We start from the raw sequence: 24,226 nt of genomic DNA on the forward strand, positions 1-24,226 counted from the left end.
AACCAGTACCTTCCACCCATCTCGCTGGATATCACTAACTCTCAAAGCTCTCTTCTCCACCCGGGGGCTCACTTTCCTAATCACTTAGAAGAGGCATTCTCAGGTGAGACAGTCAATTGGCTTGATCAGTTTGGGAGGCAACTAGGCAGTGGGACCAAGCCCTGTGCTCATTGCATGAGTTGGCTGTTTGAAACCTGGAGCTTATGCAGGGACACTTGGCTCAGTCTGGGAGGAAGGGACTGGACCTGCCTGGACTGAGTCTACCAGGTTGATCGCAGTCCTCGGGGGAGGACTTGCCCTGAAGGAGGTGGGAATGGGGGGTAGGCTGGGGGTAAAGGGAGGGGGTGGGAGGGGGGAGAATAGGGGAACCCATGGCTGATATGTAAAACTGAATGGTATTGTAAAATAAAATAAAATTAAATTAAATTTTAAAAAAAAAGAGGCATTCTCCAGGTTTTTCTCCCTAGGGCTCTCTCTTCTGTAATGTCCTTATTAGCTGTTGAGAAACCATTTTAAGGTCCATTATTATCATCCTTCGGAGTCAGACAAGCTTAAGATTTCCTTTTCTTGAGTAGCAAAACAGGAATTTGCTTTCCATGCGCACGCACGCACGCATACATACATACATACACACACACACACACACACACACACACACACACCCCCCTTCACCCCAAGTTCTTTCCCCAAAGGTGAATGTAGCCACCTTTGCTCTGTCCTTTTCTATATTCCAATAGAACCATTTTACTTCAAATTGAAATGAAATTGTCACAAAGGTCCTTGATTCTTCAAATGTTTTGATTCTTAGTCTATATGCAGATTTCTTTCCACAGAAAATGCATGGACAGTGTTGCAGAGTCGGGGTGTCAGAAAGCTTGCCTATTAAGAGGCCTCGGGTGTTTCCTCTACATCGGGTCTGGCTTGTGTTCCAGGAGCAAAGGAGCTGATGCTACAGGAGTGAGATGTGTCACATTCATTAGAAGCCAGAACATAAAAACCAAAATGTCAATGTACAATTCGCAGTGAAAAATGTAGCTGTCCAAGGCAATTGCTATTCATTTGTCCATGATGTTTCTCCTTGCAGAAAATAAAAATCATGGAATTAAAATATTCTTCAGGAAAGTATTTGTTTAAAAAGTGGTTAATTGTGATTTAAATAAGTAATGGACACATAAGGCTTCCAAAGAGAAATTCAACTATTTCCATTACCAGAACCAGTTTCTGCACCTGGGCAAAATTCTCCCTCCTTTAGACATGTAGCCTGCCTAATATTTGTATCCCAGAGTTCTCTTAGCTGAATTCTTCAGTAGATACATTATTTCTCGGTTACGGAATTCTCAAGAACAGTTTTTGACCTTCAAAAACTATTTTACTGTTGTTCCCAAATTCTGCAGGACACACACCTACAGACAGAAAGGCTGACACAAATAACCCTCCAAGGCCAGGCAGCATGTCATAAAACAGATATCCTTAAATCTGGTGAAGAAATGCAGTTCAGCAGAGTCTACCCAGCGAATCTTCTTCCAACTGAATGGCAGCTGGCCTCACCTGTCTGCAACAGGACTCTACTCTCAAGAACCGCTCCAGGCCACTACTTCAGGCCAGCGTCGACCCAGAAAGCACTCACTGGGGAGGGCAGGGTTCGGTCCTCATTTTATTTCTCCACTCACGGCATTCACTTCTTAAACAGCAAAAGAGAAAAAGCAAAGTGGAAAGTCTGTCCCCTCAGTCCCTCTTGACCTCATTACAGAGATGAGCTGCCTTGCCAGGTCGTTAGGGCCAGGTCTCCTCGCATCAGGTGGGACCCGGGTTCCGGGGTCGCCGTGCAAGGGCCACTAGGAGACCAGAGGGAGTGAACGCGGCCCGCCACCAACCCGAGGCCGCCATCTCCTCCTCACCCGAGTAGCCGCCAACCTGAGGCCATCGTCGGCCGCTCGTCCGGGAGCAGCCGCCACCCCCGGCGGTTCGTCCCGGGAGCAGCCGCCACCCCCGGCGGTTCGTCCCGGGAGCAGCCGCCACCCCCGACCGCTGGTTCGGGAGCAGCCGCCACCCCCGACCGCTGGTTCGGGGAGCAGCCGCCACCCCCGACCGCTGGTTCGGGGAGCAGCCGCCACCCCCGACCGCTCGCTTGGGAGCAGCCGCCACCCCCCCCACCCCCCGACCGCTCGTCCAGGGAGCAGCCGCCACCCCCGGCGGTTCGTCCGGGGAGCAGCCGCCACCCCGGCCGCTCGCCCCGGGAGCAGCCGCCACCCCCGGCCGCTCGTCCCGGGAGCAGCCGCCACCCCCAGCGGTTCGTCCGGGAGCAGCCGCCACCCCGACCGCTCGCTTGGGAGCAGCCGCCACCCCCGGCCGCTCGTCACCCGGGCAGTGCCCGTCTGGGGCGGCGGACGCCACCCAGGCCGCGCCGGCCTCAGCTGGCCAACGTCCTTCCGCTCGGACAGGGCACAGAGTAGGGCTCGCTGCCCTCCGTGCGTCCTAGCCGCGAGGCCAGAGCCCCGGCGTCGCCTCTCGGCCGCGAGCGGTCGTGCGCTCGCGGAACCGGCCGGGGACGCGCAGGGTCTCGGGTCTCCAGCCGGAACCTCCCAAGGGCGGGGAGATCGGGGCCGCCCCCGCGAGGAGCGCGCGGCCGCGAGGGGCGCTCGGCCGGCCGGGTGGCGCGGGGCGGCGGCGGCGGGGGAGGGGACAGAGGCGGGGCCGGGGCGGGTTGTTGTGGGGCGACTGCGCTACGGCCCGACCGGGGCGGTGATGGCGGCTCCATATTAACACCTCCTCCTCCTCCTCCTCCGCGCTCCCGCCCGCGCCCGTCAGCCGTCTCCCCCTTCCCTGACGCCACCTCTCCCCCTCCTCTACCATGCCCGGCATGATGGAGAAAGGGCCCGAATTACTGGGGAAGAACCGATCGGCCAACGGCGGCGCCAAGAGCCCGGCGGGCGGCGGCGGCGGCGGCTCCTCGGCCAACGGCGGGCTGCACTTCTCGGAGCCCGAGAGCGGCTGCAGCAGCGACGACGAGCACGGGGGTACCTCGCCGCGCTCCCCGCCCCGCCCGCCCGCCCGCCCGGCCCCCTCCCCGCGCCCTCCTCCCCTCGGAGCCGAGCCGCGGCCGCCGGAACTCCCGGTGCCGCCGCAGCCCCGCGACCCGCGCCTCCCCGCCCCCACCCGGCCGCGGCCTCGCCCGCGCTCCCGCGGCTTGAGAGCCTCCGCCTCGCCTTTCCCCGCGCCTCTCCGAATTTATTATCATTTTACCATATTTCTTGGCATTGCTTTGCAGATGTTGGGATGAGAGTCGGAGCTGAATACCAAGCTCGGATCCCTGAATTCGATCCAGGTAGATATATTTGCTCACAGGAAAACCCCGTCTCTCTCCCTCCTTTTCCCCATGCTTGCTCTGGGGTGGCCGGCATCGGAATGGGGCAGTTACGGATGCGGGTGTGGGGAGCACCAAGAGAGGGCTGGGCCGGGCAGGGCAGGGCAGGGCAGGGCATGGCGGGGCATCGCGGGCTGGGAAGCAGAAAGGCTCGCTGGGCTGTGACACAGGGCGTGAGGGTGGATGTGTGCATGGCAAGGTGAACATGGTTCCCTCCCGCGGCACTTGCACGCTGCTGGCATCTCACCGAGGTCGCGGGTCCAAGGCCCGGGGCGCGGGGGCTGCAGAGCCGAGGGCTGCAGAAGAGGGCTGCGTACGGGGTGTGTGTGCACGAACCTACCCCAGGTCAGATGCCACACCGACCCACCCGGGGAACCAGGGGCTCAGCCGCGCTCCGGAGGCCCATGCTCCGCAGCCCCGGGCTGCTGTCATCCGCCCCGGCCAAGGGCGAGCCCTGCGACCCCCCGGGCACGCGGGATCCTTGCTTTTCTTTCCTTCGCGGCGGTGTGGACCTGGGCGGGGAAACGCCCGCGCCCGACACCGCCCCTCTGCTCTCCCTCCCCCCCAGCGCCGACCCGGCCCGGGGGAGCCAGACCGCAGGATAGCGGCCGCGGCTGCCAAGGAGACATTTTCTCCGGAGCAGCCGGGTTCCAGCGCCCTCCGCCAGCGCAGCTTGCGGGCTCCCTCTCTACTTTTCTCCAAACAGGCTCCCCGGCGGTCACGGGATGTGAGGCTGCTCGGGGATTGGGCGAGAGTTCCGCATATGGAGGCGCCCTTGCCGGAGCCTCTGGGCCTGGAGTGCTCGGCTGCTCTAACCCAGCCAGATTCGCCGCCCCGCCGGCTCTGCCCCGCCTGGACCGCCCTCTCACTTTTCCTGCAGTCAGTTTTTGTCCAGAGAGCATTCTAGCAGCGTTGCGAGAGTCAGCCGTTTGAGTTGAAGTTAGCCATGCACAGGGCTTACTTGTAATTTCACAGGGAAAACAGTCGTTGTCTGTCTAGTTGTAAGGGTATTCTAGAGAGCTTAGGTCCTTCTCCCCATTAGGACAATGCAATATGTGATATTCACCAGCTAGGCAGCAGCCCCTCTCGGGAGGGAGAAGGATGAAGTAACGAGTTAAAAGCATGACTAGGAAGCTTCCTTCAGCTGGTGATTGACTTCAGAGTGCTCACCAGATTTGGGTTAGCTTCAAAGGGACACAGCTGTTGGAATGTTTTGTTGGAAGACTATCAGTGCCCTCAGTGGTGGGCTTCTGATAGTATTATATATTTTTGTGAAAAGTTATTCTTTTTGTTGGCATAGCTAGCTAGTGAGTGGGTCCCTTCACATTACGAAGATGCTCTGGGGCTTAGATGTTGGAAAGAACACACCTTCGGCTAAGCACAGACCGAATTTAATTCTCAACTCTTGTTTTTGTTCTCTGAGCAAGTCACTGGCCTTCTCTGGGCTTCAGTTTTCCTAGCTGTAAAAAGCGATTGCATGGAGTTCTTGCCAGGATTAAATGACTAGGCATATGGCAGTTACTCAGTGAAGATTAGATTTCATAATTAGGAAGAACGGTTTGGAGCTTTTACTTTTTTTTTTTTTTTAATATTGGTGAAGTCATTTCCAGATGGCACTAAGCAGCTGAATTATGTCATAAACACACCTATCTTTCTGTCCAGTTAGGTCGATTTCAGTCAATGTGTGTTTCCCTGGTTGTGTGCGGTGATGAGGGGCTTGCTTGTGTGTATGTTAGCACCAAAGAATTTGTCATTTTAAATGTAAATTGTGCAACAGATTTTAAACTGGGAGGAATAGTTCATCTGTTTAGGTGGTCTTACATGCCACTATTTGGATTTACTAACTGATCATTTACTTGTTCCACCTACATAGAGCATTTGTGAAAGGTGACAAAATGTTTCTAGATTAGAATATCCGATGTATTTACTCTGACTTGTAATTGGCATTCCTAATAGAATAAGGATACACCTCATATTACTTAAATTCAGTGCAGTCCACGGATGCAGTTAAAAGCACGTACTTTGTGTGAATCACTAAGATGCTTTTCTCAAAGATACCTCTCTTGCCGGGCGTTGGTGGTGCACGCCTTTAATCCCAGCACTCGGGAGGCAGAGCCAGGTGGATCTCTGTGAGTTCGAGGCCAGCCTGGGCTACCAAGTGAGCTCCAGGAAAGGTGCAAAGCTACACAGAGAAACCCTGTCTCGAAAAACAAAAATAAAAAACAAAAAAACAAACAAACAAAAAAATGCCTCTCACTGCTGTTTTCCTGTAAGTGCCATACTATTTTGCAAAGGTTTTATTTCGTGTTTGCTTAGTATAATTAGGTGAAAATTTAAGCATTTCTGTGGAAAAGATAATAGAAGAAAAAAATTATTAGTTAATGATAGAAATTGAGAAATAGTAAGCTCTCTTTTTCTCCTTCATTACCCCCTTTTGTTTGCTTGTCTTTTGTTTTTTCAAGACAGGGTCTTTCTACATAACCCTGGCTGTCCTGGAACTCAGGGTTAGAGCCAGGGGCCTTGAACTCAGAGATCCACCTGCCTCTGCCTCTCCAGTACTGGGATTAAAGGTGTGCATCCCACCCCTTCCCCCATAAACCACTATTTCTATGGAAATTATTCACTATAGCCACAGATATAAGTCCCTTGGAAGAAAAATTCCTTAGGTGCTGGGACTGTTCTGATGCAAATGTAGGAAAGTGAGTGTGTTAGAAGAGATGATAATGGTGGTGTAGAAATCGCACCGTAGATATAGAGACGAATTACTGTTAGGTGTCAGAAACCTGGACAGAGCCAGAGCTGCCAAGCAGAGTGGAGGTTTGGTTGGAGTTCCCGAAGCTGGGCCGTTAGGGGCAGTTTACCTTAAGTGGTCATGCTGATGTCTTCATGATTTACTAACTAGACTCCTGATTGTTATCTTCCGGTTGTAAATCAGTTTATGGGTTGAGGCAGTTTACCTTAAGTGGTCATGCTGATGTCTTCATGATTTACTAACTAGACTCCTGATTGTTATCTTCCAGTTGTAAATCAATCGTTAACTAGTTCTGAAGGTTATCAGTTGTAAATCAGTTGTTTTACTAGTTCTTATATGCTGTGCTGCCCCTGGGGAGTAGCTTTGCCTGGTGACCATATGCCTTATAGTCTGGGGGGTACAGTTAGTTACCTGAGATGAACTACCCGACTTCTCCAGGCTTGTTTTCTTGTTCATGAAAGGGAGATTGTTAAGTACATCACCAGATTAAGTGAAAATATGTATGAAGCAGTAATATGCTGACCCATAAAAGAAGTTTGAAGAGACAAAGAGTAACATATTTTAAAGTTGACATCTCATATTTGTTGCTGAGTTAAATAACTGATGAAGTATGTAATCTTTGGTGTATTAAAATATTAGTACTTTGAAACAATTATACTCTTTATTTTTAAATTCATCTATTTATAAACATTAATGTGATAGTATCCATTTTATAAAATACATGGATTTTTTTTTGTCTTTGAAGTCATTTTTGTGCATCTTCCCCACAGAATCTCCCATAATATATTTGCGTACTTAAAAGCGTATTACTGGGGACTGGAGAGATAGCTCAGTTGATAAGAGCTGTGCTGGCAAGGAGACTTGAATCTGAATCGCCAGCATCTACATAGAAGCCAGAACTAACTGCACATGCCTGTAACCCCAGCCTTGGGAACTGGAGACAGGCAGATAGATCCAGGGAGCGCCCTGGCCAGCCAGTCTAACCATAATGGCAAGCTTTGAGTTCAGTGAGAGATTCTGTCTCTTGGCGATGAGGCAGAAGGGGGTAGAGGGAGAAAGACATGGATATCCTGTTGATGTCTTCCTCTGGCTTTCACAGGGGCTCAGGTACACTGAGACAGACACACAAGTGCTTGATTGATTGCCTGTCCAACTTTCCATAGCATACATCCTAGTGAACATAAAGTTCCAAGTGTTAAGTCTCTTCTGGCTCAAATTAGTGCATATTAGTTTTAATTGATTTAAAACTGCAGTGTTGTGGTTTCCTCAGTAAAGGAGAGCTTTAATAAGAAGCTTGGAACCCTGGGAGTTTTACATTTTTAGGAAATGTTCTCTCTGTAAGATAAGAAACATGTTTGTTTAACGTGAGAGGACATTTACTGCTAGAATGTCAGCTCGATACAGTCCTCCTTGCATGCAGGGTCACGGTTTCCTGGGTTGCACTGAGTGGAGCTGTGAAAGTTCATGACACTCCTCAGATTGCTTCAGAGTGTAAACTTAGGTGCTCTTTATCTGGGTTTGACCATTTAGTGTCTTTCAAACTACAGTTGATGATAGGAGGCAAAACCTCAGATATGGGGAGACCACAGTGTAGCTTAGATTTCAGGTGAATTTGCAGGCAGATTATGTTGAGAAAGAACAGGAAACTTACAAGTCTGAAAGTTGAATTCCTTAAAACTTGTGGTGCTGTTAAGATAGTGCAGTAGACAAAGTGTGTACCCCACAAAGCGTGAGGACCTCAGCTCAGGTTCTTGGCACCACAGAAAGGCCAGGGATGGTGGTGCATACCAACTTCTGGGAAGGTGAAACAATTCTTAGAACTCATTGACTAGCCAGCCTGGCTGGAGCAGTGAGTTCTAGGTTTAGTGAGAAATCTTGTCTAAAAAAAAAAAAAAAAAAAAAAAAATGAGTATAGTCAGGTGTGGTAGTGAATGCCTTTGATTCTAGCAGAGGCAGGGGATTGCTGGTGAGTTTGAGGTCAACCTGGTCTACAGAGTGGTAGTAAGTTCCAGAACACCTAGGGCTACATAGACAGACCCTGTCTTAGGAAACATAAAAATACAGGAGCCTGACAGAAGACACTCTCTGTTGACCTCTGACCACTACATGATTTGTGTATACACGCACACAGACACATGCATGTGCACACACACATACCACAAAATTTTTTCATGTTTCTATGTCATGAGGAAAGTCTTTAATCCTCCCCCATTTGAAGATATACACCCAGAATATAATATAGAACCTTGTTTATAAACAGTTTTTAAGTGTTGAGAGTATCTTAGTCTCACAATCTAAATTCTCAGCTTAGTATATTTGTTCACCAAAGTCCTTTAATTTCTCGAAGGTAGTCTTGGAAAGTTAGATTGTTGTTTTTGCATTTTGCACTTGGCTAGAAATCCTACCTTATTCCTTACACTTTGTATCTTAGTAGTAGTTGATTGTCCCATATGTGTACATTACCAAACTTACCAATTTTATCTTTGAGCAGCTCTGAAGTAGATACTTATACTCTGGGTTTTTGTTTTGTTTTGTTTTTCGAGACAGGGTTTTTCTGTGAAGTTTTGGTTCCTGTCATGGATCTCACTCTGTAGACCAGGCTGGCCTGGAACTCACAGAGATCCGCCTGGCTCTGCCTCCTGAGTGCTGGGATTAAAGGTGTGCGCCTCTGCCACCCAACTATTTCCTGTTATTATAGATGGGGGAAACTGAGGCACGAGAAGATATCTCCAAGGTGGCACACTTGCTGTGACTGGAAGTCTGAAATCTGTAATCTATACTCTTTCCTGTAAAGGTCTTTATTTCTTGGGCCTAGTTGATAGGTGGTATATAATTGAAAAAGGTGGGGTCCATAACTGGGGAAAGAACACTGAAATGCTGACTTGGGCATTCTTGGTTGTCAGGCCACTTACATAAACACCTTTATCATCCCACATTAGAAGAACAGTTAGTGTCCTCAAGGAGGATACTGGTTTCTGTCATATTAGACCCTTAATTGCAATATGGAAAATTTGGGGGAGAATCATAACTGGTATTTTTTTGTTTTTTTCGAGACAGGGTTTCTCTGTGTAGCTTTGCGCCTTTCCTGGATCTTGCTCTGTAGACCAGGCTGGCCTCGAACTCACAAAGATCCGCCTGGCTCTGCCTCCCGAGTGCTGGGATTAAAGGTGTGCACCACCACCACCACCACCACCACCACCACCCGGCATAACTGGTATGTTAAGTGGAGAAAAAACAATATTCGTTTAAGAGGAGCTATTTAATGAGACACATCACTTTCTGTAATTCAAGAATGAGTTCCATGGGCTGGAGCTATGGCTCAGTGGAGATGGATGCTGGCCACCAAGCATGGGTTCTGTCTCTGCCACACATGGTCCATGGCATGAATACAGTCATAGTACACATGCTAATGTGAAAAAGTGTTTTTAAAGAAGGGGTTCAAGAAAATACATTTATTTATCATGGAGTGCTATTAAGACTTGAGACTTAATAGAAGCTTTTATATGCTGTGTCATGTTCTATTAGGAAAGATTTTTTAATGGTCTTATTGTCACAACTTCACACAATGTGTAAAAAGAATCTGTTCCGTGGTAAAGAATTGAAGTTAGGCTATTCACTGGAAACATTTGATTTTCTAAGGTAAAGGCTTGGACGGCATTTGTTTCCTTTCCATTGAGTTACTTGACTTTTGCATTTATAAGCTTTTGTTGTTTTGTTTTTTTGTTTTGTTTTAACCTGTCAGGCCCATGACTCAGAATTAAAACTCTTAATGCTGAAAGTGTTTTGGTTTTGGTGTGTTTGGTTTTCTTTTTAACCTTATTGTTTGGCCTTTTGTTCGCTTGCTTGGTTGGTTGGAAGATTTTTTTACAGAAGCCTACTTCAAACTCCAGATCTTCCCACCTAATCCCCCACCCGGTTGTGTCTCACACCCTGCTGGTACTGGAGTGGATTTGTTTTGAGATAACCCAAACTGGCCTTGAACTCCCAATCTTCTGCCTCTGCCTCTCAAACAGTGGGATTACAGATATGCACCAGTTTTTAAAGAATGGCTCCAAAGTTTGTTTTCATTGACTAGGCATCTTAATAAGCTTCTGACGCAGATTTTTTTGTGAAGATTTTAAGTTCCTCTTTTTGTCACTTTTTTCTTAAAGACACAACATCATAGAAAGGTTTTGCTTTTAACTATATTTGTGTAGTTGAGCTTTTTCTAATACTTAGATAACCCGTTCACCATCCTTAATTTTTCAGCTCATAGGTTTAAAATTATATTTTATTAGTATGATTTTTTTCGACTAAAAATTCTTAACAAACATTTAGTAGTAGTGTATGATAATTATCCAAAAGTGAAGTAAATAACATGACTGATAACTAACTTCTGTGTGTAGAAAATATAGTAAGGAATGTCTCTATTCCAAATACCTTATAATAATCACAGTTTAACCTCAGAATTCTATTATTACTTTATGTGGTTAATTTGAAATTCTGACTGTTAGTGGTAAATAGATATCTGCCTTATGAAAAGCTGTGATCTTAAAACATGGCAGCCGTGCTTAATGTGTTCATAGTTTTAACTAACCTAGGGACTGGGTAGAAGCCAGAAAAAGACTCCTGTTTAATTAAAAGTCTCTACAGGCATGAAGTAGCCCTGGTTAGCTGTGTAGGTTCCATTCATCCGATTCATTTCAACCTACAGAAATAAGACTTGATGTTTTGGACTTTATAGATTATACCATGAGAAATAATACATAGGAAAGGACAGTGTACTTCTAGACTTACCCAGATCATGTGAAGAAGAAATTGTAACTTTCATGCCTTTGACTTGGAGCACATGTCTTTATAAATATGAAGTGTAATAAAATTAAGTTTGAAAAGGTAAGCTGGCAGACTTGGGAATAAGATAAAATACAAGCCATGAAAGGAGGCGCTAGTGTTTTTAAGTCAGAGCAGCGGTGGCCGTCTAGACACAAGCAGAACACTGTTGAGGCAGGTGTTCTGGGGGGAAGGGCAGGTTTTGAGTGAATATCCCTACTTCGCATACAGAAGCCAGATGAGTTAGCCACCTCTCTCAGGTGACCAGGTGTGGTTGCTCCAGGAAGTCTTCACAGTGGGAGCAGAGCTATACAACAGCTTCCTTCCTTCTAAAACTAAGTGATTTCCTGTCCCGTGTAAGTCTTTCCTTTCTGTCTTTGTCCTTCATTGCAGGTATGATTCTAAAACAAATAAAATTTTGCTTGTGTTTACTTGGAATATAAGGAAAAAACTATCATATTCAAAATAATTAATTTTTCCTCAGGTGCTACCAAGTACACAGATAAAGACAATGGAGGGATGCTTGTGTGGTCGCCTTACCACAGTGTCCCAGATGCCAAATGTAAGTTTTTTTCTGAGATTGAGTGTTAAGATGCGTAGGGAAGCAGCCTGTTCAAAATATAATTTGCCTTTGTTTTTTTAGTCTTTTAGGTTCTCTTAAGAACTGAATTGCCTTTGTTTTCTTTTCTTTTTTCTTTTTTTTAATGGAAACCTCCATGATATTAGAATGCTTTTCCTTTTGAAAGATAGTAAATTTGATCATTTCAGTTTGTGTCAGGCCCATGAAGAATGCAAAAACCTAGGCTCTGATGGCTTTGCTGCTTAAATCCTCAAGCAGGGGAGGGAGTTACTATGTAGCCCACTGCCCAGGCTTCTCCTGTCTATGGAGCAGTAAAGACATGCCTTCAGACTTCAGAGAGCCCACTTTTACCATTTTAAAGAGGGAAGGTGAGGACTGACTTCAGCAGCCATCAGGTCATCTTGTGCTCTCCATTTCTGGACTGAGACCTTCTGGATCCTTGACCATGCACTTCTTGAATCATGTGTGGCTTTAGACTTCAGTGTGATGTAGCGGACCTGAATCCTTTGCGGCACATCAGATATAGGAAACATACAGGTAACAACACTAAGATCCCCACCCCTCCATTCAGATATCAAATTTATGAAATAACAACAGCAGCTACACTAAGCAGCCATTCTAGCAGACATAAAATACGCTTGTGTTTAAAAGTATTTCCTAGCATCATTTGAACATATGTCTCGTTGTGATTTACTTAGTCTTGAGAGAAATGGCCATGTCCTATCTATCCTGTGCATAGAGTCTAATCATGCTAATCGATGCAATTAAGAGAAAAAAAATGGAAAGTGAGTATGTGTCTGCATACTTAGTAATCTCCCTAACTTAAAAGCTTTAGAATACTAGGTCAAGCTTCGCCCACTGTTAAGCTAGGGATCCTGTACCCTGGAGGCTTTCAATAAAAAACATGTATAGAGAACTTGAAAGTAGTTTGCTCATCATCACATGCAGAGGTTTTCATTCATAAAACGGGCATCAGGGTGTCATGGATTTCGCTATTTGGTACGATAGTGCATTTGTAACAGTGAAAAATGAAATTCAGAAAGGTGACATGACCATTAGGGTGGTGTCCATAGGGATGTCCAGAGCAAGTCTAAGGCAGTGATCAACCCTGGGTATATTGTGTGATAGAATCTCTTAAAAAGTATTGGTGTCTGACTAGCCCACATCTTCGGAGGCAAAGCCTGAACAAACTTTTAAAGCTCTGTCATGGTTCTAATGCCCAGCCAGGCCTGAGACCACTTCTGGACAGGTGACATAACTTGCTATAGAAAGGACTGTAAAATGCTTTTGTTATATTTATCCAGCATCTATCTAGGTCTGTAGTGTACTTAAGTTAATTCTAAGCAAAATATAATACTTGGATTTTCTGTATTAGATTATACTTGGGGGAGGGTATAATATGGAATCCATTTAAAAATAACTATTCTAGCATATTTATAATAGCATATTAATATATTAAATTGTAATGTTCAATAATAATAGCAGATCCTTAGAAGTACTTAGGAAGTACCAAGTACTCCTGAGCATCTTCTGAGTGTTAACTCATTCAATCTTGAGAGACTGTATTGTTTTATCCTGAATTTAGAGCAGGAAACTAAGATACAAACGTTCAAATTACCCCACCAAAGTTAAAAGTACTAGAAATGAATAGAAAAGCAAGTTCAGGTAGACAGTAGCTATTGCAGGGTCAGAATTCTTAAGATTTCTGCCTCTTAGAAACATGTTTAAAGAACTAATTACATAGCCAGGCGGTGGTGGCGCACGCCTTTAATCCCAGCACTCGGGAGGCAGAGGCAGGCGGATCTCTATGAGTTTGAGGCCAGCCTGGACTACCAAGTGAGCTCCAGGAAAGGCACAAAGCTACACAGAGAAACCCTGTCTCGAAAAACCAAAAAAAAAAAAAGAACTAATTACATGTACATATGTGTAAAAAATAATTTTAAAAGGTAAAGGAGTGACCATGGACACCACATAAAAGAGAATCTTGAACGTAACAGATTCCTTGATAATGAGGCCTTGAGATAGCAAGCACATTACTATTAAAATTGCTCATCTGAATTACTCCATCCACTGAATTACATGTGGCAGATGAGTGAAAACAGAATCCCCGAGCGCTTGGAAAGAAGCAGAAAAGCCAAGAGGAGCATTTAAGGATATCTGTGCACATCGGCACACCGTTCTGTGTAGCTTGTAGGATTAACTGTCAATGAGTCGTCCACATCTATAAATATGAGAAAGGGTCTTACATAGCCAAGTATCTCAAGGAGTATCTTAGGATTTTACAGTGTAATTACTTCCACACGGGTGATTGTCACATACAAAAATAATTATAGTAATGTCACTTAATTTAGTAATAATTATATCATATATAGCCATAGGGTTATCAGGTTAAATGAAATTTTAAACCAGGTGAGGGGCCACTGATTCTGTGTGTAAGTCTCCTTTAGTAACATTTCATGGATGCTAGCTTTGGCTTTTTTTTTTTTTTAACTCAGAATAATAAATTATTTTGCCATGTTTAAAAAAAAAACTAGATCTGAGAAACTGAAGTTTATGAGAGTAATGACGTAGCATTGTTCCATTACAGTGGATGAATACATCGCCATTGCAAAAGAGAGGCATGGTTACAATGTGGAACAGGTATGTAGAGAAGTGTGTGTGTGTATGTTTATGTGTGCACATGTGCGTGTTGGGGCCTGCACCCATGTGTAAGCCTGTGGAGGCCGGAGGTCAGCGTCAGGCTGCCTTCTTGATCACATCCACTTTTTCGACCAGGTCTCGTTCCATTCCTCAAGTTGGCAGTTCACGCTGCCTCAGCTGGGACTGCAGGTGTATGGCCCCAGCCCCTGCTTTGAAGTAGAGACCCACCCTTGGCCAGAACCATCCATGGGCTTTGTTTTTAGAGAGAAAGGTCAAGTCTGTGTGAGTGGATTGCTGGGTGCTCACATCACAGCGCTACATTAAAAATAAAGGTTTTGAAATTGACATGCTTACCTATAGAGCTAAACATAAATTGACCTTTTGAAGCTTTTGTGAAGCTTTTGGTGGACTATTTTATGGTTTTAGTTTTTTTGTTTGTTTGTTTGGAGAGTGGTTTTTGTTTGATTTTGAGACAGTGTCTTGTATAACCTTGACTGGCCTGGAATTTGCAGTGATCCTCCTGCCTCTGACTCCCCAGTGCTGAGATTGTAGCCATGCCTATTGCCCATCTTGTTTGGATTACCTTTGTTTGTTTGTTTGTTTGTTTGTTTGTTTGTTTGTTTGAGGCGGGGTCTCAATGTATTCCCGGCTGTCCTAGAGCTCAGTATATAGACCAGCCTGCCTCAAACTCAGAGTTCTCCTGTCTCTGACTCCCCAGTGTTGAGATTAGGGGCCTGCCTTCTTTGTTAATCTTTAAGAAAGTTAATCTTCCAAAATATGAGTATATATATATATATATTGGTTTATTTTCATGTTTATGTTACAATTCCATTATTAAAATATAGAAACTTACTTTTAAACTCAACACTAAAATTCTGTCTCTTTTTTAACAGAGTGAAAGCTTATTCATTAAATAATACTTAATACCTTAGAGTAAAATAGAGCCTTGCTACTAAAATAGAGGGAAGAATAATGCATTTTTAGAAATGACTTGCCAGTGAAGTCATTGAAGTTATTTAGATAACTTCTAATAATTGTATGTATATATTATGGTGACAGCAAAGTAAATATGCAACTATTTTATTAAATATGTGATAAAATAATTAAACTGGAGTAGTTGCAGTGAAAGTACCCTTAATCTTAGAACTGTTTAATGTACAACATAATTATAAAAGGTTAAAGCTTGATATCCATCTGCTAACTGAATATTTCTGGTTCCTGTGTTATAATTGATAATTTTATTCAGTTAATGATCGCAGTCACTTCCTGGGTAGCTTTCTTTTAGACTATTTTCCCCACATATTGACAAATGACATATTGATAAAACGTGAGCAAAAGTCTTGTAGTGCGCTTTAGAGTCATTCCACTTTAAGTCACTCTTTTCTTACTTCTACAACACGTATGACACATAGAAACACTTGTTCTGAGGCCCAACTTAAAATAAATAAACAGGTTGCTACCCTGTTAGAGGCCCCAAACTAAATTTATCTTAAGTTGAAATCCTAGGCTCAAAATTTTAATCTGATTTATGTGTAACTCTTAAGAGTGGTGGAAGAAAGTCTTTTAAAATAAAGGGGATGGTTTCTCTTCCAAGGCACTTGGCATGTTGTTCTGGCACAAACATAACATTGAGAAGTCCCTTGCGGATCTCCCGAATTTCACTCCCTTTCCGGATGAGTGGACAGTGGAAGACAAAGTCCTATTTGAACAAGCCTTTAGTTTTCACGGGAAGAGCTTCCACAGGATTCAACAAATGGTATGGTGATTTTGGTCTTACTTGAATTATCATTATGGTAATTATCTTTTGATACTATTGAACACTGCCCACCTATTAAATATAAAATGTTTTCTATTTTAATATTAAAAGGTATTTGAAATAGGTATATTTGCATACAATATTCCCTACAATCATCCGTGCATAGCAGGTGTGTGCTTTTTCATTAGTAAATTGGTTTTTATCTGGTCTCAAGTGAGTAATAGCTACTAAGTTTGGTGGTGGACTATTTTATGGTTTTAATAAAATGGGGAAATATGGGGAAATAATAATTTAACTTTATTTTTTAATGTTTCAGTTTTTAACTTCAGGATTTTCTTTCATTTTGTATGTGAAAATCCATATTTTTAATCTAATTTTTGAGAGACTGCGTGAGCACTGTAACTACATCACTTCTCCTCTAGACTCTTCCATGTTCCCCACCTCCCTTTCAAGTTTATGACCACTTTAATCACTGTTGTTACATACATGTGTGTATATATTCCCACATACATGTACATACAACCCACTGAAGCCATTTAGTGTTACTCATATGTCTGTGTGTCCAGGGCTGACCACTTGGAATTAGACAGACTAATTAAAAGGCGGTACCTGGACAATACTGAAGTAACACAGAAATTTAAAGACTGGCATAATTCCAACATGGAAGTCCATTTAAGTCTGTGTGTTATGTCAGCATTGTCTGGGAACTCTTGGAGGTTGTTGGTGCTATTTTGACTTTCGTTTTTTTCAAGGGAAAATATCTATATTGCTAATGGTATGGTCTGTGTTGCTAGCTCTTAAATTTTTAGTGTTGCATCAAAATAATGTACATCTGAGCAGTTGGCACTTTGTACATTTTAAGCAATGTTTCTGCACCTGCATGACTTCTGTAATTGAAGGGAACATTTTGGTAGGTAGTTCACATCCTACTTGCCCGTGTGATAGACCTGAACATATGATCGTCAGCCACTGTAATAGTCAAAGGCTGTTCAGTGGTTAAGATCTGTCTGCATTATTTACTAAGATCCAGATTTAAAACTAAAGTGATTTTAAAGTTCATTGTGAAGTACATGAAAGAGGCCAGACTCCAAAGGCCACACTGTATGAGTCTATGGTATGAAACGTATGTTGATTTCAGTCATATACCAAAGCTCTGAAGGAGAGAAAAGAGAGTTGAGTAACCCTAAGGAAACAAATGCTGTAAGGAAGCAATTGCTGAATGCCAGCATGGCTGTGCTGGGGACCTTGGGGGACATTCTCATTAAGTTAGTTTGTGACACCCCCCCCAACCCACACCCCCAGAAAAGACAGTAACATTGGCTCAGCAGTGTAATGGACACTGGTGTAATGGAGTTAGTTCTGTGACGATCACAGTGCTTTTTAGTTCTTGTCATTCATGACTCACAAGCTTATTCCTTAAATCTCTCCTGCTGCTCAGAAGTCTTTTTGGTTTTTTTCAAGACAGGGTTTCTCTGTGTAATAATAACCTTGGCTGTCCTGGAACTCGCTCAGTAGACCAGGTTGGCCTTGAACTCACAGAGATCCACCTGTCTCTGCCTACTGAGTGCTGGGATTAAAGATGTACACCAACACCGCCCAGCCACTCAGAAGTCTAGGTTCTTATCATTCATAAAGGTACCCATGACATAGTTTTTACTTATGCCTTGATTATCAAAGAATATGATATTGATATCCATTTGTTGATCAGAGTTTGTGAATTAAGCTTTCCAATAATAACGGGGATTTTTTTTTAAGCTTCCAGATAAGACAATTGCAAGTCTTGTAAAGTATTATTATTCTTGGAAAAAAACTCGTTCAAGGACAAGTTTGATGGATCGCCAGGCCCGTAAACTAGCCAATAGACACAATCAGGGTGACAGGTAGGTTGAATGCTTCCCTTGTTGGGGACTTGTCACTGGGTTGTGTATTTTTCATGAGACAGAAAGCTGCTACAGAACTGTTTGTCCTGAGGAAGAGTCACGTGGCCAGCACTGTCTGTGCTATTAGGAAGAATCACATGGTCAGGAGTCTTGATTGTCAACTTCTCTACTCTATGGCTTCTTTAGTGTTGACCATTCAGTGTGAATTAGAGACATCCTGTAGATGTAACTCAGTGGTAGAGCACTGGCATTTGTGAGGCCAGTCCTCCACACACAAATATATATTAAAGAATATGTTCTGTGCAAGAGGGCCTTTGTACGGTTACTGAAGTAACATTCCTGAGTAGTTAAGGTCCCCATTACTATGACTGCATTTTGTCTGTTTACACCAAGTACACAGAGCGGAAGTTACTAGCATTACATCAAACTGCATATGTTCTCTCCCCAAGTGGTACTTGTAAATTTCTTCCCCACTGAATCTCTTACTTTTTAGCTAACAGTGTTGCTTAAATGGTTCTGTAAGCCCCAAAGGATGAATGTTGCTTAGAAATCCAGGTTATAGCTGTTCTTCCCAGTGACAGTTGTTAGGAATGTGTAGTAAAGTTACTAGACGATCCACTAATCTTGTTTCTTTCAGTGATGATGATGTGGAAGAAACACATCCAATGGACGGGAATGACAGTGACTATGACCCAAAAAAAGAAGCCAAGAAAGAGGTGATGATCCTTAGAAGTCTTTGTGCTTATTACAGTAGCCTACTCATGAAGATTGACCTAACACTCTACATTAAGGATTTAGAAGTCCTTGTTCTTGTTACAGTAGTCTACTCATAAGATTGACCCTAACACTTTACATTAAAGATTTAGGAGTCCTTGTTCTTGTTACAGTAGCCTACTCATAAAGATAGACCTAACACTTTATATTAAGGGGGTAAAGAGGCCTAGAGCCAGGTGTGGTGGCGCACACCTTTAATCCCAGCACTTGGGAGGCAAAGGCAGGTAGATCTCTGTGCGTTTGGGGCCAGCGTAATCTACTTAGAGAGTTCCAGGCCATCGAGGACTACACAATGAGACCCTGTCTCAAAAATAAGATGAAAAGGGGGTTGGAGAGATGACTTGGTGGTTAAGAGCACTTATTGCCCTTTCAGGACTGGAATCTGGTTCTCAGCGCTCAGGTCCGTCCTGTAACTCCAGCTTCAGGAGATCTACCACCTCTGCCTCAGTGTGCATACACATAAACACACTCCTCCAGGAGATCCGCCACCTCTGGCCTCAGTGTGCATACACACAAACACACTCCTCCAGGAGATCCGCCTCCTCTGCCTCAGTGTGCATACACATAAACACACTTACATACAAATAATTAAAAATAAACCTTGGGGGAAATGAAGAAAGACTTTTCTGTAATGGTTTCAAAAGTGGCTTTCAAGTTTGGGAACTATATTAATTTTCAGAACCTCTACTAGCTGTGAAGTAGAAGTGTTGGGACATCTCCCTTAGTCACAGATGGAACGGCCCTGTCACAATCCTTAGTCCATAATCCATTAAAAAAAATTAAACTCACCTTTACATGGTAAAATTTGTTAGGTAAAATTTTAGGGTTTCTGGTTTTGTTACCCAATTTTTCTCAGAACTGTTTTTTCCATGTTATAGCAAATTAGAAGGTAGTGGCAGGTATATGGAGAGCAGTGAACACTGAATGCTGGCTCAGTGAGAGGTGAAGAACCCCTAGGACAGTGCTCAGCTGCCTCAGTGTGCTGATGATAAGGAGACTTACAGTCATTAAGAAAAGGCTAAATTGATACACATGCCATTGGATGAGGTAAGGAATTCCGATTTGTAAAGTGTTCCAAGTGTTGCCAGGTGAAGGCTGGTGAGGTGAGGCAGCTTTGGAGTCAGCAGTGAGCACTGGCGTGAAGGTGGCCGCCCCCTTTCCTCACAGCAGTCACTGTCAGAAGTTAGTCCTTCCCTTCCCTTCCCTTGAGTTTCTCCATGGACATTTTAAAATCCTAAATGACCTCAGCTTGATGCTTTCTAACTTCCCTAACTTTTAGATTTTAATAATTTCCGAACGCCAGCTGCTTTCAGCTCCCTCAATTTCTTCATCACTCCTGTCCACTTTACTCTTGCTTCCTTGAACGTAGACAGATTTAATCACGTGTGTGTATGGGTGGCTGTGTGTGAATGTGTGCATTGTGAGTACAGGTACTTGTGGAAGCCGAAAGAGGTGTTGGAGCTGGACCTGGAGTGTCAGGCGGTTGTGAGCCACCTGTTGTTGGTGCTGGAAACAGCAGGGTGTGCTTTTAACCACTGAGCGTCTCTTCAGCCCCAGGATTCACTTTTGAAATTGAGTTCTTCCTGTATTTTTTTAACTCCTCTTTACACTCTGCTTACTATAGCCTTAGAACCAAAGTGCTTATTCAGGTGTGTGTGTGTGTGTCTGTCTGTCTGTCTGTCTGTCTGTCTGTGTAGTCTGTCTGTCTGTGTGTCTGTGTGTGTAGTCTGTCTGTCTGTGTGTCTGTGTAGTCTGTCTGTCTGTGTGTCTGTGTGTGTAGTCTGTCTGTCTGTCTGTCTGTGTAGCCTTCTTAAAACCAAAGTGCTTATTCAGGTGTGTATGTGTGTGTCTGTCTGTCTCTGTCTGTGTAGCCTTCTTAGAACCAAAGTGCTTATTCAGGTGTGTGTGTGTGTGTGTGTGTGTGTGTGTGTGTGTGTGTGTCTGTCTGTCTGTGTGTCTGTCTCAAGTGCACTCATCCATACTTCCAGGTGTGGAGGCCATAGTTTCCATCTTCCTTCCTTCCTCCTCCTCCTCCTATTCCTCCTCCCCCTTTTCCTTCCTCTCTTCTTCTTTTAGAGGCAAGGTCTCTCACTGAGCTTGCTGTTCTAACTAGACAAGCTGGCCAATGGGCTGCCAGGATTCCTGTCTCTCTGCACCCCAGTGCTGGGGTTATGGGCATATGCTGCTGTGCCAAGCTTTCATGTGGGAACTGGGTTCCCAACCCATGCCCTCGAGGACAGCAGACTGTCCTTGCCGAGCCCACTCCCCAAGCCTGTCTTTGCCTTTCTGGCCTCTTTGCTTTGTGGCCTGTTTTAGAGAAGTATATATTCTGTTATTTTACTGTCCTCTATTCCTGTATTTCTATTCTTGTGTCCTCAGGAGATTCTGTCTTCTATATTTAGGTCAGATTCTAGAGCTGGTATTCCCATTGACTTTCCAATCAGCAGACACTTGGACTCCAAACCCTGCTGTTTGTGATTTGTGTAAAAACCCACAGTTTTAGTCACATCTTGGTTTTGTTTGTTTGTTTGTTTTTAACTTATTCAAACTTAAATTTGGCGTTTTCTTTTTTTAATGTATATATTTATTGATTATCTGGGTCACTATTCTTTATTGATTCAGTCTTTTCTTTGGTTTTTCATGAGGAATATCTTTTAGAAGTTCATACACATCTCTAAGACCTGAGATTAGACTATGTTCTTCCAAACAACTTCTGCATTTGCTTCTAAGTGTGTGTAGGCATTGCCATCCTAAGCCTCTAAAATGTTTTATTTGGAACTTCTCAGGCTACAAAGATCATGTAAGTTTAGGGCCTAAACCTGTCTGAGGCAGGACTCTGGTTGGGGATTCTCAGGGGAGACTTTTCAAGGTTTCTTTTCTTCAGCCAAGACTGCACAGGCCCGACTGCTTCTACCCTCTCCTGTGGCAGAGCAAGTGGGGGTATTTCCTGCTTTGCACATTGATAGGTGCACTTTCTAGCATTCTGCCTTGTCTTCTGTGCCCTGCATGCCCCCCACTGAAGCCTGGAGCTCTCTCTGAATGCTTCTCTCATGTTCCAGGCCACTGAGGAATGGCCTTACTTCACGGCCAGCTTGGAAGACCTTTGATCCAAAGATTTTAGGAGACATCTCTCAGAACATCAGATTTGCCTTAATTGCTTTGAGTTTCAAGCAGTAAGGTGAATTACCCTTGACTACACAGTTCTCTGGATTCAACTCCACTTCCTAAAGAACGAAGTTCCTCAATGTATCAGTAAGATATGTGTCAGGTCTTAATGGATTCCTCTCAGAAGCACAGAGGGACAGTGGTGTTTCCAGTTTAGGACATTAAGTATTAATGCTACTTAATGGTTCAGTGTCATCATTACTGGAACAACTTTTTTAACTCTTCTGAGGTGTGACGTGATACCTGATACTTGGGTTTGGAGTTTTATTGTCTACAAGCCACATACACACATTTGACTGTGTCCTTATCACTCTTTTTACCGGCTTCCTAATATACACATGTAATTCCTAAATTGTCTTTTTGTGTTGTTCTTTTTGTAGATCTTTATATACCTAATTTGTAGTTTGGGGCAAGGTTGTTGCTCTGTTCTTCATTGCATAAGCAAATGGGAAGGATTTACAGTGTAATTTATTTTTTCTGTGTAGTCCTCAGGATGTAGAAACTAAAACATTTTATTGAATTAATCAAAAATCTATTTGTCCGGGTGTCACCTGCACCCCAGTGTGTGTGTCATCTGGACTTGTAAATAACACCCCAGTGTGTGTGTGTCATCTGGACTTGTAAATAACACCCCAGTGTGTGTGTGTCATCTGGACTTGTAAATAACACCCCAGTGTGTGTGTGTCATCTGGACTTGTAAATAACACCCCAGTGTGTGTGTGCTATCTGGACTTGTAAATAACACCCCAGTGTGTGTGTGCTATCTGGACTTGTAAATAATAGAACTTGGTGGGAGGATTTTGCAGTGCAGAAGGTTTTGCTCTTTGTAGTAGACTGTTTACTCTGTGTACATCTATGAAAACCAAAGGCCTCACTCTTCTGCCTGTGTCCCCTAGGGTAGCACTGAACAGCCTATCCAAACCAGCAAGGTCGGCCTCGGGAGGAGAGAGTACCAGAGCTTGCAGCATCGCCATCACTCACAGCGAGCCAAGTGCCGCCCCCCCAAGGGCATGTACCTAACCCAGGAGGACGTGGTGGCTGTGTCCTGTAGTCCCAACGCAGCCAACACCATCCTGAGGCAACTGGACATGGAGCTGATCTCTCTAAAGCGTCAGGTATCGTATAAAAGTGGTGTCTTTTATGACTTTGTTCATCTGCTTTTGTTTAGATCGAACGCTGTAGTTTGCAGGTGTTCTTTTCTAGAAGTTACGTTTTTTGGTTTTTTGGGGGTGGTATTTGTTTTGGGATGCAGACTTGACCCCGAAGCCTCAACTATGGTACTGTACTACTGAGCTTGGTATAGCTTAGGAAATTTGGATGCAAATCCCAGCATAGCTACCTATCAGCATTGATTCTAACAAATTCTGTAGCTCCCAGGCCTTCAATTTTGCTGTAAAATAGGGAACAATACCCATCCTGTCTTTCAAGTTGTTGAAAGCTGTCTGCACTGATGTGTGGGTTGTTTGGTACACTGTGGCTCCTCGGGGAGGCATCACTGCTGCTGTCCTCACTGGGTGTTCTTGTAGTAACAGTGTTTTTAAAACGTCCACATGGCTTTTTAAAGATAAGACCCTAGTATGTAAACTTTGAGGATTACCCATAAGACCTTATAAAAATCAACTGATCGTTTCTATTAGTAAGGAAGAGTGTTACCATAATGAAGTGGCCACAATTATGAACAACCTCAGTCAGCTCATCTAACCAAACTACAGCTTGTCTTCCCTTAGGGGCTTTTTAACCTTCCTTCGGCATCTATGGCCTCTGGAAGCAAGTCAGCATACAGGGTTGGAAACAAGGTCACACACGATGAGAACTCAGAGCAGTGTCTGACACGGGACCTGTCCACTGGCTTTTAGGCATCTGGCCTTTCTTATCTTCTTAGCCTGTTTCTTGTTTGGTTTTGTATCAAAGACTCCCGTCTTCCAAACCATAGCACTTCTCCATGGGTGTCTTCTATGTCAGTGGTTCTCAGCCTTCCTAGTGCTGTGACCCTTTAATACAGTTCCTCATGTTGTGGTGGAAGACTAGTTAACCTCCCTCCAAAAGGGTCGCACCCCACAAGTTGAGAACCATTGTTCTAGCTACTTTGCCTATAATCTTTTGAGAATTTGTAGGAGGGAGGGAAGAGGCCCATTATCTTCATTTGCAATTCTACTTCTGTACTATGGCCTTTCCTCATCATTTATTTTAACATTTATCCATTCATTCATTTGTTTGTCTACTTATTTGTTTGTGTCTGTGCGTGTCCATATAGCACAGCACCCGTGTGGAAGTCAGAGGACAACCTGCCCGACTCAGTTGTCTCCTTACATCTTCATCAAACCCAGGTCATCAACCCTGGTGGCTCAAGCACTTGGCCACTGAGCCATCCTACCAGCCCCTTGTGGGCTGTTTTCGGTTTCTTTCCTTGGGTATTCGTGTGATATGTGACATATGTGAAGGCTTATATTAGTAGTGCCTCATCTTACACCATGCTTCCCTGGCATCTGTTTTTGTTGTTTTGTGT

General features: G+C 44.1%; 1 protein-coding gene across 5 annotated transcripts in view; it reads left to right on the forward strand.

Annotated features, from left to right (window-relative positions):
* The first annotated feature begins 2,700 nt into the window (after positions 1-2,700).
* Positions 2,701-24,226, forward strand: part of Rcor3 (REST corepressor 3) — a 41,198-nt gene continuing 19,672 nt past the window's right edge. For 3 of the 5 annotated variants that reach the window (XM_028882843.2, XM_028882845.2, XM_028882846.2), the window contains exons 1-8: positions 2,702-3,017; positions 3,269-3,325; positions 11,410-11,487; positions 14,093-14,145; positions 15,740-15,901; positions 17,657-17,781; positions 18,419-18,497; positions 22,617-22,835. In XM_028882843.2, the coding sequence (XP_028738676.1) occupies positions 2,852-3,017; positions 3,269-3,325; positions 11,410-11,487; positions 14,093-14,145; positions 15,740-15,901; positions 17,657-17,781; positions 18,419-18,497; positions 22,617-22,835 (939 nt within the window). In that variant the 5' untranslated portion in view covers positions 2,702-2,851. Of the gene's footprint in view, positions 3,018-3,268; positions 3,326-11,409; positions 11,488-11,510; positions 12,043-14,092; positions 14,146-15,739; positions 15,902-17,656; positions 17,782-18,418; positions 18,498-22,616; positions 22,836-24,226 lie in introns of those variants that run through there. The other 2 variants (XM_028882847.2, XM_028882844.2) reach the window with 2 other exon arrangements.

The sequence above is a fragment of the Peromyscus leucopus genome, chromosome 15, assembly GCF_004664715.2.
Source record: "Peromyscus leucopus breed LL Stock chromosome 15, UCI_PerLeu_2.1, whole genome shotgun sequence".
Classification (NCBI taxonomy): Eukaryota; Metazoa; Chordata; class Mammalia; order Rodentia; family Cricetidae; genus Peromyscus; species Peromyscus leucopus.